Source organism: Carassius carassius, chromosome 20 (assembly GCF_963082965.1).
Source record: "Carassius carassius chromosome 20, fCarCar2.1, whole genome shotgun sequence".
Lineage (NCBI taxonomy): Eukaryota > Metazoa > Chordata > Actinopteri > Cypriniformes > Cyprinidae > Carassius > Carassius carassius.
In genome coordinates this window covers 8,435,230-8,449,438 of record NC_081774.1, presented here as the reverse complement: position 1 = coordinate 8,449,438, position 14,209 = coordinate 8,435,230, and the positions used below count along the sequence as shown (strand labels likewise).

Sequence of the window (14,209 nt, the reverse complement as noted above, 5' to 3'; positions counted from 1 at the left end):
CGACCAGGAAGCTCCTCGCGCAGATTCGCAGAGGGGACTGGTTCATGTCAATAGATCTGAAGGACGCGTATTTTCAAATACAGATAGCGTCAAACCACAGGCGATATTTGAGATTCGCCTTCGAGGGCCAGGCATACCAGTTTGCAGTCCTGCCATTCGGCTTGTCCGTAGCTCCTCGTACGTTTACGAGGTGCATGGCTGCAGCGCTCGCTCCTCTTAGACTCAGAGGCACACGAGTGCTGAATTATTTGGACGACTGGCTGGTTCTGGCCCGATCATGAGCGGAGCTCATGGACCACAGAGCCGTTTTACTCGATCACCTCGAGAAGCTCGGCCTCAGTGTCAATTGGGTGAAGAGTTCGCTGAACCCCAGTCAGACGATCCTGTTTCTGGGTATAGTTCTGAACTCGTGTTCCATGACGGCGCGGCTGTCACCACAGCGCGCGATGGGCATTCAGCATGCAGCGAGTTCTTTCCGCTGTGGCGCGACTGTGTCGCTCAAACACTGTCAAAAGATGCTGGGTTTCATGGCCTCAGCATCTCCGGTTCTGCGGCTGGGCCTGCTCCGCATGCGCCCCCTGCAGTTCTGGCTGAAGGCTCGGGTGCCGCGCAGAGCGTGGGCGTCTGGCCGGCTGCATTTCAAGGTCGATCAGAGCTGTGTTGCGGCTCTAGCACCTTGGACAGCGAACGGCTGGTACCGATCAGGTGTAAGCCTGGGGACTTCCCCAAGTGTGAAAATGGTGTCGACGGACGCCTCCACTTCGGGATGGGGAGCGCTGCTCGAAGGCAGACCGTCCTTTGGCCTATGGTCAGAATGGGAAAAACTCCATCATATCAACTGCCTGGAAATGCTGGCAGTGGAGAACGCGCTGACGCGCTTTTGTCCCCATATCAAGGATCACCACGTCATAGTCCGTTCGGACAACATGTCCGTGGTGTCCTACATAAATCGCCAGGTCGGTCTCGGGTCCCGAAACCTGTGCAGGCTGACGGAACGCCTCCTGATTTGGGCTCAGCGCAACGTGTGCTCGCTGAGAGCAGTGCATGTGCCTGGACTGCAGAATCTGGGTCCAGACAGGCTGTCCAGAGGCAATGTTCCTACGGGCGAATGGTCTCTACACCCGCAAACAGTCCGGCTGTTGTGGCAGAGATTTGGCATGGTGGAGGTGGACCTCTTTGCGTCCCACGAAGACGCTCACTGCCCCGCGTTCTTTTCCAAGAACGAAAGCGCGCTGTCACGGAGATGGCCGTGCTGCCCGCTTTATGCGTTCCCTCCCGTCTCCCTCCTTCCGCAGGTGATAGAACGGGTGAGAGAAACGAGATGTTCAATACTGCTTGTAGCACCTCTTTGGAAGAACCAACCATGGTTCCCAGATTTGATGCAGTTAGCAGATGTCGCCCCGTGGCCGGTACCATTGAGGAGAGACCTCCTCTCGCAGGCCAGGGGCTCGATTTGGCACCCTCAACCGGAGTTGTGGTCCCTCTATGTATGGGCACTCAATGGTTACCCGCTGATCTCGCAGTGAGAGTGCTAAATACCATCACTCAGGCTAGAGCTCCGTCGACACGACGTCTGTATGCCTCGAAGTGGTCGGTGTTCTCCAGCTGGTGCACAGCTCGAGGTTATTCACCCCTTAGTTGTGAGGTGACGGAGGTCCTCTCCTTCCTTCAGGAGCTGTTGGATAAGGGCAGAGCCCCATCCACGCTCAAAGTTTATGTGGCTGCCATCGCGGCGTTTTCTGAAACGGCGTCCGGTCAGTCAATAGGAAGGAATGATTTAGTCATCCGGTTCCTCAGAGGAGCTAGGAGGCTGAATCCTCCCAGACCTCTGTCAGTCCCTATGTGGGACCTCGCGGCGGTTTTGGAGGCCTTGAAAGGTCCCCCTTTCAAGCCTATCCAATCGATTAGCCTTCAGCATCTGTCGTTCAAGACAGTATTCTTGTTGGCTCTCGCTTCTGTGAAGTGTGTGGGTGATTTGCACGCGCTCTCGGTGAGCCAGTCGTGCTTGGAGTTTGGGCCCAATGACTCAAGAGTCATACTCAAACCTAGGCACGGTTATGTGCCGAAATCCCTCAACACACCGTTTCGGGCTCAGGTTATTGCCCTGTCTGCCCTGCCGGTGTCAGGGGAGGATGGAGACTCGAGTCTTCTTTGCCCTGTCAGGGTTATAAGAGCTTATGTGTCTCGCTCTGCTGCCTTTCGGCAGACGGAGCAGCTATTTGTCTCGTTCGGTGGGCGTTCCAATGGGGAATGGCTGTTTCGAGACAGACTCTATCCAGATGGATAGTTGACGCCATAGCGTTAGCTTACGCTTCCAGGGGCCTTCAGTGCCCGTTGGGCGTCAGAGCACACTCCACAAGAGGCATCGCCTCGTCGTGGGCGTTGTCTACTGGGATCTCCTTGCAGGATATATGTATGGCGGCAGGTTGGGCCTCGCCGTCTACATTTATCAGGTTCTATAACCTGGAGGTTCCCGCCTTGCAAGCAAGGCTGCTGTCGGTATAGGCGAATCAGGGCCCTGAGGGGAATTCTGAGTTCACGAGCGCTATGCGCTGCCGACTGTTATATGGGCAGTATTGCGTAAGACCCGCATTGCCACATTGGTCAGACCTTGCCTCGGCTGTGTGACGTCATATTGCCGCATCTACGGATGCTGCTAGATATGGGACGGAGGGCTTTTTCCCTTTTCTGTCCTGGACTCTCTGTGAGTCCCTCAGGTGACTGTGCACTGTAAATCCTGGGCGTTGCTTCAGGTTTATTGGTGTGTGATCCCTGCGCGCACGGCGTTTTACACTGGGTTCCCGTAGCGTCTTAGCTAAGACGCAGTACGAGAGAGCTCTCGTAAGAGAACGTACTCGGTTACTAAACGTAACCTCGGTTCTCTCTAGAAGAGCGAACGAGTACTGCGTTCTCTGCCGTGCGCACGATTCACTCTGGTTCGCTTCGGCGATGAAATAAATCAGGTGAGTCAGCCTTTTCGAGCTCCTTTTATAGGTTGGGCCACACCCGTTTCGGCGGGAAGTGGCAAGAAGGGCGCAAAGCGCCCTTATTGGTCTGATGTTGCATCAGCCCGCGCTCGATAGGCTGTGCAGTTGCCGCAGAACAAGCCAATGAGCGAACGAGCCGTCTCGCCTATGGCTGTGTACTGCTGCAAATGCGCTTTACAAAAATACAAAATTCAGGATAATTTTTTGCTTCAGTATTTCGTGAAAAGAGACTTTTCCCATAGCGTCTTAGCTAAGACGCAGTACTCGTTCGCTCTTCTAGAGAGAACCGAGGTTACGTTTAGTAACCGAGTACGTTTTTTTTTATTTATTTTTTTTATCTGGCCTGTGCATCCAATATCCTTGTGTGTGTGTTTGTGCATGTTTTGTCCATTACAAGAAGGGGTGTCACAAAGCTTAACCCGGGACGTCTGGGATATTTCCATTCCCCCCCTTGATCACAGACGCTCAGTTTGGACGTTTTTTGAAAATCTCTTTAAAAATATATCTACATTGTTACTATGAAAACATATATGCCAATTTATAGATTTATATATCTTTTTGTTATATATTATTATATTATATATATTATCTACTTACCAAATGTTAGTTAAAATTAAATGAATACCATATAAACTACTTCCATGCTGTGAAGTGTGCGGTCACTTTCACACGCTCTTGTTTTAGAATTTTTTTTTTCTGCACCTCGAGCCTTAGCTGTTATTTTTCCCTTTAATCTTTTTTTGCCAGCAATCTTTCCAATGACAGAGATAATTATTCAGTGACCCGTTTAGCTCAGAAAACAGCAGCCGACGAGATAAATGCATTTTTGTTGAGGCAACTCCCGGGTGAATAGCTGCCCCATGCATGATTGTGGGCCGGCTGTAGCTATTACAGAGAAAAGCCCTTAGTTCAGCTCATCTGGAGCTCTGCTCGGCCTGGAATAGCGACATGTTGATTTTCTATTGATGTACTGCAGTGCTCAGACTTAGCATGAAGAGGAGAGAGAAGAGTTTAAAAATGATTTTCAGAGAGTCTGTCCTCTCTTTGATGACACAAAATCAATATCTCAGAGCGGCCCGGCCCGGCCCACTGCCCATCAGGTGAATGAAAATGGTGAGAGAGGAAGAATCTCTTGGGTTTTTTGTGAGGCCGTCAGCAGAGTTTCATGTTGAATTATGCTTCTCTCTATTAAAGTATCCTGTTTAGTGTATTTTAGTGCTATTTTACTATTGGCAGTACCTCACTGTTTGTTTGTGGGATTCACAATGATACACACACACACACACACACATACACACTTACGCTCAATGTACATTCACATTACTTTATTTAAAAAATAAAATAAGGATATGAGTAGCCCCTGATGAACAAAGTAGTATAAGCAGAATAACAAAAAAATACAAATAGGTGATATATTAGAAAAATCATATTTGGGAGCATTTAGTTAAATAATAATTTTTCATAATGCCTAACAGTAAGGGGTATGATATGTTTGTATCTAAATATGTTCATATCAAATATGATATGTTTGTTTTATTTAAGGAATTATTAATATTTGCTTATTACATTTATAATACTTTATATTAAAATTATGTATTAATAGTTATTCAAATTATTTAAAATAAAAAACTATTATTGTTAATACAATAACTATATTATTATTATTTATATGAATATGATTTATATTTATGAGATGACCCTGGCATGTATGAAAAACAAAATAAAATAAAATAAAAAATATACACACAAAGCTGTATTAGCAATCATAGTTGTGAGCATTAAACTAATTAAATTATTATTAAATTTCATAATGCTAACCAAAACTTACCATAGATATTATGTGTTTGTATCTATAAGGTGTGGTTATTTTTTTAAATAAATTTTTGTCTAAACTTATTTATTCATTCATGTATTTGTTTGTATCTGTTTATTTGTTTTAAAAACATTTAACATTTAAAAAGCTATTGTTATTAGTAGAAGAATGAGTAACAGTAGTATTAATAATAATAATGTATATTTATATTTGAAGTTATATTTATATTTAGAGTGTGTGTGTGTGTGTGTGTGTGTGTGGCCCCCTCATCTAAGGTTAGATGAGTCATGGTGGTCTGAGCTGTCCCCTTCACAGGTGATTGGCAGCCTGTAGTCTGTCTCTCTCCCTCTGAGAGAAGCTGAAGGACCGAGGAGGAGAGCGAGAGGAGGAGCGGCGCGGGGATTTGGTTTGCTTCAGTGCTTATTAGGATTTAGCCCTGATTTGGGCTCTTACGGGGAAAGAAGGCACTCAGGTTGCATTTAGCCAAGCTGTGAATGTCTCCATTTGGCCTCCAGAGCTTTAGCTCAGTGCTTGCTAACCGGGCAAAACATTTCAGGTCACAGTTTTCTTTTATGTAACCCCTGAGGACAGCTTATAACCCTGGTGAGGTAACAGCTGTAGACAATATACAGCTCAGGAGTTTCCAGAAGGCACAATAAGAGCTGGTTAGAGGCAGAGTGATTTAGAAATTAATTGAGAGCGTGACTAGGGATGCATGATGTTAAATGAATGAGGAAGTGTTCGTACCCAACCTGGAATCATTACCCATCCGGGAATCCTTTAATCTGAAAAGTAGAAGAAATACTTGCTAAAACCCTGTCCTATGCAGTCCTGACAGCTTATTTTATTTTATTTTATTTTATTTTGTGATTTAGTATGTGATTAAATGTCTTCGTGGTTAGAGTAAAGTTTTATCATTTTGCTATTTGCATTTTGCTCAGCGATGGGGTTAATGTATTAAAACAGATGTATCGATATATAGATATAGTAGTTTCGGTTCTGTTTCAGCTTTCTCTCAGTAAAGAACGACAGCAGGTGGGCAGTTTGGCAGACGCGTCCATATCTCCCTGGCCTCCAGGACATGAGCAGACAAGCCCTGAACATTTCATCAACTTATAACGACTTTTTGATATCATGCTCTCATTCGCTGACTCTCACTCTTTCTTGTATTCTTTCTCTTTGTCCCTTTTAGATGATATATCTTTTTTATAGATTTAGGTACACTTAAGATATGAATAAGGTGCTAATATGCACTTTTTAAGAGTTAATAAGGTGAATTCTGATTAGATAAAGTCTTTAAAAATAATTAATGTAGGCGCATTTACCAAATTTGGTTTTTGGTTTGACAGGTTTTTAATGATGCTTTCAGTTTCCAAGGAAAATGTAATCTTTCAATGGCCTAATATGTAGCACCCTAAAAGCCAAGGTTTGTGAACTGCTAATTGTGTTTGTTCTAGGTTATTAGATTCGATGTTCCTGCACAGGAAGTGTAGCTAATTATGTTGTCATTACAGTGGTCCAACACATGCACGGCATTGTTCTGAAACGTTAACGGCACATCTGTCATAGGCATCAAAATCTGAGAGGAAAACAAAGAGCTTGGGTTTTATATCTCACTCCCCTACGCCACCCTCATTCCTGCAGAGATATCTGGCTGCTCCTTTGTCTGCCAGATACACTCTACTCTCTCATGACAAATGAGGCCTGTCATTGTTTAGAGCCCTTCAGGAACAGCTCCTTATGTCAATGTCCAACCCTAATACGTTGGGGGAATGGTTTTATGAAATCATAAACAGTAAATGGAGATACAGGTAGAGGCCCTGCAGTGAAGGGAACTGCCAGCGAATGACAAAAAGAGTTCCTGGAAATCTAACACAAGGCATTGAAATTGAATCCCTTTATCTCGCCGACGTTTATTAGAGGCAGGAACAATTGTCTGCCATGTTTTTCATATCCTGAGATTTGAATGTGATTTGCACCAAGCCTGGCTGAAACAGTCCAGTCGTTTCTTCTTAAATAACATTTGCACCTGTGTCGCATTGCCTTGTGAAAGATATCAGTGAAGAAGCTGTCATTTCATCAGAGCTCCAAGGTTAGGTGCTCAAGTGCATTTCACACCCCAATCAGATAGTTGTAATGTCCTGACCCATGCATCCTCTGCATATGAGATTGCAGAATGTGGAGGAAGTGGTTGTGTTCACGTGCTGGATGTCCTCGACCCCTACGGTGGCCCCTCAGGCTTTAAGACAAGTCAAATCCCATTATCTCCCACCCTGTGTCTATTGATGCTTTCCGTATTGAAGTTCAATAGAGAGGCCTTGCGTAATCCCATAGAAACATTCCGCTTAAGGGAGGGGATTATTAAATGAGAGAGTTATCTTAAAATGACATTGCCCTGTCGACCACAGGGGCCAATCACATGTCTTTCTCTGGGCTGTGGGGAGATGCTCAGAGTGGCATACTAGCTTTTTTTTATACTTAGTATGCAGTGTGTATGCTATGCGCAATTTAAAAATGCACATAATAGACGGATGACCTACAGCATTTGCCAGACTTTGCAATATACAGCCAAAGCACACCATGTGACCATGTGAGATGTATCCCACAATACAGTGCTGCCCAAATTCTAGTGTGAATAATGAATCTAAAGTAAAATCAGTGTGATTTTAAAAATGGTCTTTAACGTTGTGTTATATTGACTTATTGTGAACTTCCAATACTTACTTTTAGCTGAAAATGAGGTTAATTTTGGACTGAGTTAATTGGTGCCATTCAAATTAAGTTTAAAGGTTCCCACAGTTATGCAAGACCTGCAAATATTTATATTCCAATATAAGGGAAATGTTTCAAATTGTAATCTAGCATACACACACACACACACACACACACATTTATATATTTATTATTCAATTATTATGCGATTTTTGTCTCTACAAAATTATTATTATTTTTTTCCTTATTCAGTAATCATGAACAACTGGAAGGGTAATTTATTATTCTAAATGTATTGTTTATTGTTCAGTGTGACAGTATAGCATATACTATTTGGAAAGTTTAGCACTGTGTAATATGTGTCTATTTAAAAAATAGTAAACCATATATAGTGCATTATGCATATATTAAATTTGTTTTGAATAACAAGCATGATTTGAAATCATTTTAGCTGACAATAACAACACTGCTGTAAACATGCCTGATACTCTGCAAGGTAGAACATAGAGACAAAATAGTGTCAAAGACATCACGAGTACAGCAGATCTCTGATGTGACTTTTCGATTACATTGAATTTGTCATTTTTAGTGTGGGTGTCTTTAGAGGAAGGCTAATCTTAAGACCTATCTAGAGTGTCTTCTTCCATTTTCGTTCCTTGTGAGTTTGTGGGCAATCAGATGGACCCTCACCCTCCACTATGAGTGTGATGGGCACATCCTGATCGTCCATGTCCTGATATCATATGATGCAGTAACACCAGCTCTTAGAGCTCCATCTGTGAGTCTCCACACAGCCTTATCACATACAGACCAGGATGCAGCTCACTGCTGGTGATTACCTATCTTTGTGTGTGTGTGTGTGTGTGTGTGTGTGTGTGTGTGTGTGTGTGTGTGTGTGTGTGTGTGTGTGTGTGTGTGTGTGTGTGTGTGTGTGTGTGGGCTCCAGTAATGATGTCATCCTCCAGAAAGTAATTCACAGTTATCTAGGGTTGTGTGATTTATATTTCTTTGCCTGAGGTAGCGAGAGACACCAAGACACCTCCGCGAGTATATTCTCTCTTACACACACACACTTGTTTAGCCCGGGGACTAGGTATTGCTCTTTCGGGATGTGATTGTATTTCATATGAATTTCACACTTGTTGGGGAAAAAACCCAGCATATCCTAGACTGTTGTGGAAAGAGTTTGATTGACACATCCATATTCTACAGCGGTTTTAGGCCCATTTGCCTACTAGCCGTTTTTCCATGTTCCTTATATCAGCAGTTCACTTGCTATTGAAAAACAGTAAATTAGCAACTACGTCTGTAACAGTGTACATGTCATACATTGTTAATCTCAGGTGAACTTAGCGGTAAACTAAAAAATTGGGGAATGCAAATGCCAAATAAATTGGCAAAGACATGCCTGCCCTTGTCCTCGCCATGCAATTAACATTGTCCTTATTGATGCTGATGCAAGGTAGTTTTTGCGAACAGCATTATTGAGGAGGTGTGTGTCGTGCGCAACACCAGAGCACTGTTTACTTACTGTCATTTCTTTGAAAAGACAAACACCGACTGTTGCATTATGTATGAGCACGACGACGGCTGTGGGGTTGGTAATTTTCTGTCTTGCGAATTTGTTCTCTAGCCGAACAAAGGCCAGTAATTGAAAAATGCACACCTCTGCTTTGAGGTATGATTGGATAAAGAGGGGTGTTGTTGAAATCTGTTCTGCCTGTTTACTGCTGTGATAGCCAATTAGCACAGAGAAAATTTGTTTAGATTATAATCAGTGATACATGGATGTGATGTGACAGTGTTGCAGTCAGATAACCCAAACGGGTCATACTTCATCAGTGGCATACGTTTGGTTGTCGGGTCCTGTTTGACTTCTTTATAAGAGATGCAGGAAGTGAATCGGGATATCTAGATGAAAAGTGAACTCATAAATGAAGAATTATTCATTTTGGAATTGATTACTCACTTGACCGTTGACTATGATATCAGTTCTGCTGAGATCAGACATTTCATGTGCATTAAGTGGATGCATATACAGTTCTCTTGTTCAAGCTCTTATATTTTCTCTGTTTTTCCTTTATTTATTTTTTCATTTTTTTCTAAAGCATTATTATAACACAGCACACAATTATCGAACATCATAAAACGCTTTCACCATAAAGTATTTGAGCAATGCTGTAATCAGATTCCACAGATGACCGCTACTCTGTAAATTAAAATGACAATTAAGTTTGTCTCATAAACAATGTTGTCTTGTAAGTGGATCGTTTTCATATGCTCTCGCCTCCCTGAAGCGTTGCGTTTTCCCTTTTTTATGTTCAGGAATCACATCTAAAAGCTATTGATTGCCATAAACAAAAAGCTGGAGTCAGATGGGTATGAATTTTTAATGGGGCAAACCTCCTGGAGATATCCGAGATGTAGATTTCTGGAGCGTTCGCTTCCCCTTGTCTTTTGATTTACTATTGGAGTGAGAGCACATGCTGTTGGGAGGAGCGGACGCAGTGCTTTACTTTTCCTCAGACGTATCGCTGCACTTGGATACTGAAGTATTGAAAAATCTTTCTGTTGTGATGTATGAAGTTTGGGCTGCCTTATACAAGAGGCAAAGATGTAGATTTGGGGGTCCCAAGTGTAATATCCCCATTCCATGGATGTTTGTAAAGTAGTGAGTTGTCCATAATCATGCATCTAATGCATGCATCTCAAGTCATAAAAGATTTAATACAAGTATGTCCAAACTGTAACTCATTTCACTGGTTTTTACTTATTTCACTGCTAAAAAAAAAAAATTATAAAAAAAAAAAAAAAAAAAAAATCATATTTATAAATGAACACGCATAAAGACTCACTATTTCAATAATTTTTAAAGGTTTATTTGAATAGCGCTTCTCACAACACATATTACTTCAAAGCAGGTTCACAGAAAATGTTTGTTTCAATTTTACTGTTAGGAAGTATTCTGTTTTCATTCAGAGATGAGTATGTCCATATATGGCAGTAATGTGTAGCTGTAATATAATTAATGTTATGTGGTTAGTTAATGTAATGTATTCAGTTAAGCAGATGCAACGTCTGAAATCTTCAAAAAGGCTGGATCCATACTGAAACTGGTGCAATCTGTAGTTAATCTGTAGAGCATCAGTAAAGCAAAATGAGAATAATTAGCTGCTGTCCATAGCATTTCAGATAAAAAATGATCACGTGTATTTAGCGATTTAATAACACACTTAATGAGAGCTGTATGAATGCTTGGCTAAAGAGATGTGCCTTTAATTTAGATTTAAACAGGGAGGGTTGACAAGTATTGGATAACTAGTCAGCCATCCTGACCCTTCACTTTTCCTGACATGAAAATTATACTGTTGGGAATTTTTTTTTGTTCAAATAGTACTTATGTCTTTAATTCTGTCATACACTGCTTTTCAAATAAACATCAAACTTCCCTGAGCCTTATGACTCCAATAGGAGCAATTTCCAGTGTTTCACTCTCACTTGAGATTATTTGCATTGAATATAATTTGGGTTTGGCACAATGAACAAAAATTGTGGCTATTCAATCTTCGTCCCAGCCGTATTATTTTCACTGCTTGAGTTCAGCACTAACTGCTGAAATGGCTTGGGTAAAGCTGAGTCTTTGAAACTCATCTAAACAGATGCTGGAGGTCATAGACTTCTTCTCTCCGAAACACTTTGAAAGACTTTCAAAGATTGTTACGCAGAAGGGAATTTCCTGTGGCCGTAAGGGCCTATGTGTGTTTGCTCCAGATTGTGTGTGTATTTTTGGTGTGTGTTTGTGTGGTCAGGCTGCCTGGGAGTTCTGATATACCGCTGTGGATCAGTGCCAGGAAGGAACAGCCAGGCAACCCTCATCAGCAGGCCAAAACTCTCCAGTGCAGCGGCACGGTGCCCAGCCTTCACCCCAGACGCTCCACTTCTGATTAGGCTTCCTAAGAGCAGAACCCTACTCATCTCTTTTTCTATCTCTCTCCTACTCTTTCCAACCGCTACGACCCAACAAAAGCCCACCACACTCACGACTAACATGCTCTTGAACCTAATTTGAATTTATTTGTTTGCTTATGGCTATTTAGGAGGCCGTAAAATGTATCCCAACAGGCTGACTTTTTCATTTGAATAAGGACAATGAAATGGGATGGTGTGGTGTAGTGGTTAAGGTTCATGGGGTGGTATTTGGAAGGATGCTGATTCGATCCCTCCATTGTAGTCCAAAGGAACAAATATGTTTTTGTGGCTCAGCAGGTAAAGCATGGCTCTATCAGTGCTACGGTTTGATAGCCCCTCGCTATCAGGTGAGGTTTTCCCACCAGTGTTTTTTATCAATGAACATGTTCAGTGACAAGTATTGATCCAAGTTATTGAGATCATTGTTCTGGAAGGCATGTATTCCTCCAGGGAGAATGGAGCTGTTGAAGCCATAGCCTAGCTATTAGCACCAATGTTGGGAAACCACTTTTGCTTGTAGTATGTATGTATATATATATATATATATATATATATATATATATATATATATATGTACATGTATGTGTGCATGTTTATATATACTTATATATCATAAATATACACAGTTGACACTCATATATTATGTTAACTTTTATTTTGGATGCGATTAATCTTCAGCCCTAATGCCAACTTTAAATAATTTTGTTTCTCAAGTAAATGTACCTTTTAAAAGAAAGGATTTATATTTGTACTGGACAAACAACACAGATTAAAACTGGCTCCCATGATAAATCAAAGAAGCAATGGAGGCTTATGAAAGTTACACATTGTATTTCTATTCATGTTTTTAGAGTAAAAGAGAAACTGCAACAAGTGATATGAGAATATATAGGAACCGAGGTGGAGATTGGATCTTTGCTGTGCAGGGTTAGCATGCCGCTCTCTGCCGTTTGTGGATTTATGGGTGAGCAAGGGAGCTGCAGGCCTTGATTAAATCCGTGACCTTCACCACTCACACAGGCAATCAAGGCGAGGATAAATTCATCATTGCATTGATCCATCAATTGAATTGCGTTTCCGACACTAGCGATGGCTTGACCTCGGCGGCCAGCTGGATTGTCTAATTTGCTCACGGTGCAGATTGCTAACGCTCTCGCCTTAACTGCACTGTGAATTTACGTCTCTACCCCTGAGACACGCCATCACAAACCGCTTCCCTCCCACCAACATCCCCTCGACGAGTGCCAAGCAGCAAAGCAATCAAATAAATATGCCCTTTCCAATTCATTAACATTCACACAGCCTCCGAATTTACATATAATAGAATATGCAGAATCCCTATGTGGTGTTTTTTTTTTTTTTTTTTTTTTTTTGGTGCCTTGATCTAGAGTGAGGCTAACACCATGCTAAAGTCATACTCACCACCTTCATCTACTCCTCTACGCGCTCCTTCTCTCAGGCCTATGTTTGTGAGAACACTTCGCATTTGTAAATGGGTAAAAGACTGAATTCCTCCTCACGTATTTCACATGGTTCCTTAGAGGGACCAAGAAATTAGGTCATCCATTGGGGCTCTGAGGCAAACAAATGAATATGAGAGGCAGATGTGAATAAGATAGGAAAGAGAAAGAGAGAAAGATAGAAAAGTGAAAGTGAGAAATCGATGCATTTTGAGGACAGAGTCATGTTGCCATTCTCTAGTTTGTAAACATAATCGTGGTGTACTCTGAGGCAGGGAAATGTTGGAATTTGAATCCAAGTCTTAAGAATGTGTTTTGGTTTTGCGAAGTCCTTTAGGGACGCTCTGCTACAAGAAACTATTTGTAATTCCTGCATTCGGGCTCGTTTTTTTTCTACTGGTTATATAAGTCCGTGTTGACTGACCCATTTTTACAGAACAAGGGATGTTGTAACAGCTCTGAAAAGGGAAAAAGAATGTGTATTTACAGCTGAAGTGTGTACTTTCTGTGCCTCTTTGAAAGAATTCCAAAAATAATTAATGTTTATAAACCATTTATTCAAATGCAGTCTACCTTTGGTAAGACAAACAGTTAGTCATGACCAAAACTCATCCTACTCATTTCTGATGGTGACAACTGGTTTTGTGTGGTTGTTCTGTTGGCAAGCTTGTTAATTTATGGTTATTAGAGGTCAGTTGTTTTTTCATGTTGTTTTACTTATTGTTATTTCATTTGGTTTATATTTTCTTTAGTGTTTGTTTCATTTCATTTTGTTTCGTTTTGTTTCATTTTTTGTTGTTTTATGTTTTCTTTCGTTTTTAGTTTTGTGTTGTTTTACTGGAGTGCTTCACTTCACTTCACTTTTTTTTAACATTTCGGTCTTCATGTTTCTGTTTTGCAGCCTGCAGGCCAGGCACCTACAAGGCCTCTTCCATGGATGCCTACTGCACCAAGTGTCCTCCGCACAGTTTCGCCCATCAGGACAAAGCCTCGGAGTGCTCCTGCGAGAAGGGGTTTTACAGAGCTGACATGGACCCACGGTCAATGGCCTGTACCCGTGAGTGATCCAGCACTAAACTAATAAATCTATGTTAGATAGATCATGCATGACTGTTGATGGGCAGAGAGATCCATGGCTGGATGAACTGATGGAGAGAGGGGTGAATGAATAGGTGGAGGTAATTAGGAATGCATGAATGTACATTATAAGTGTATGGATACATTAGATTTATGGATAAACTGTTGAAAATAAGGATAATAGGTGGATG

General features: G+C 41.8%; 1 protein-coding gene across 1 annotated transcript in view; it reads left to right on the top strand.

Moving 5' to 3' along the window:
• Positions 1 to 14,209, top strand: part of epha4b (eph receptor A4b) — a 111,768-nt gene that overhangs the window by 44,919 nt on the left and 52,640 nt on the right. The window contains exon 4 of the mRNA XM_059501469.1: positions 13,843 to 13,998. Within this exon, the coding sequence (XP_059357452.1) occupies positions 13,843 to 13,998 (156 nt within the window). The remainder of the gene's footprint in view (positions 1 to 13,842; positions 13,999 to 14,209) is intronic.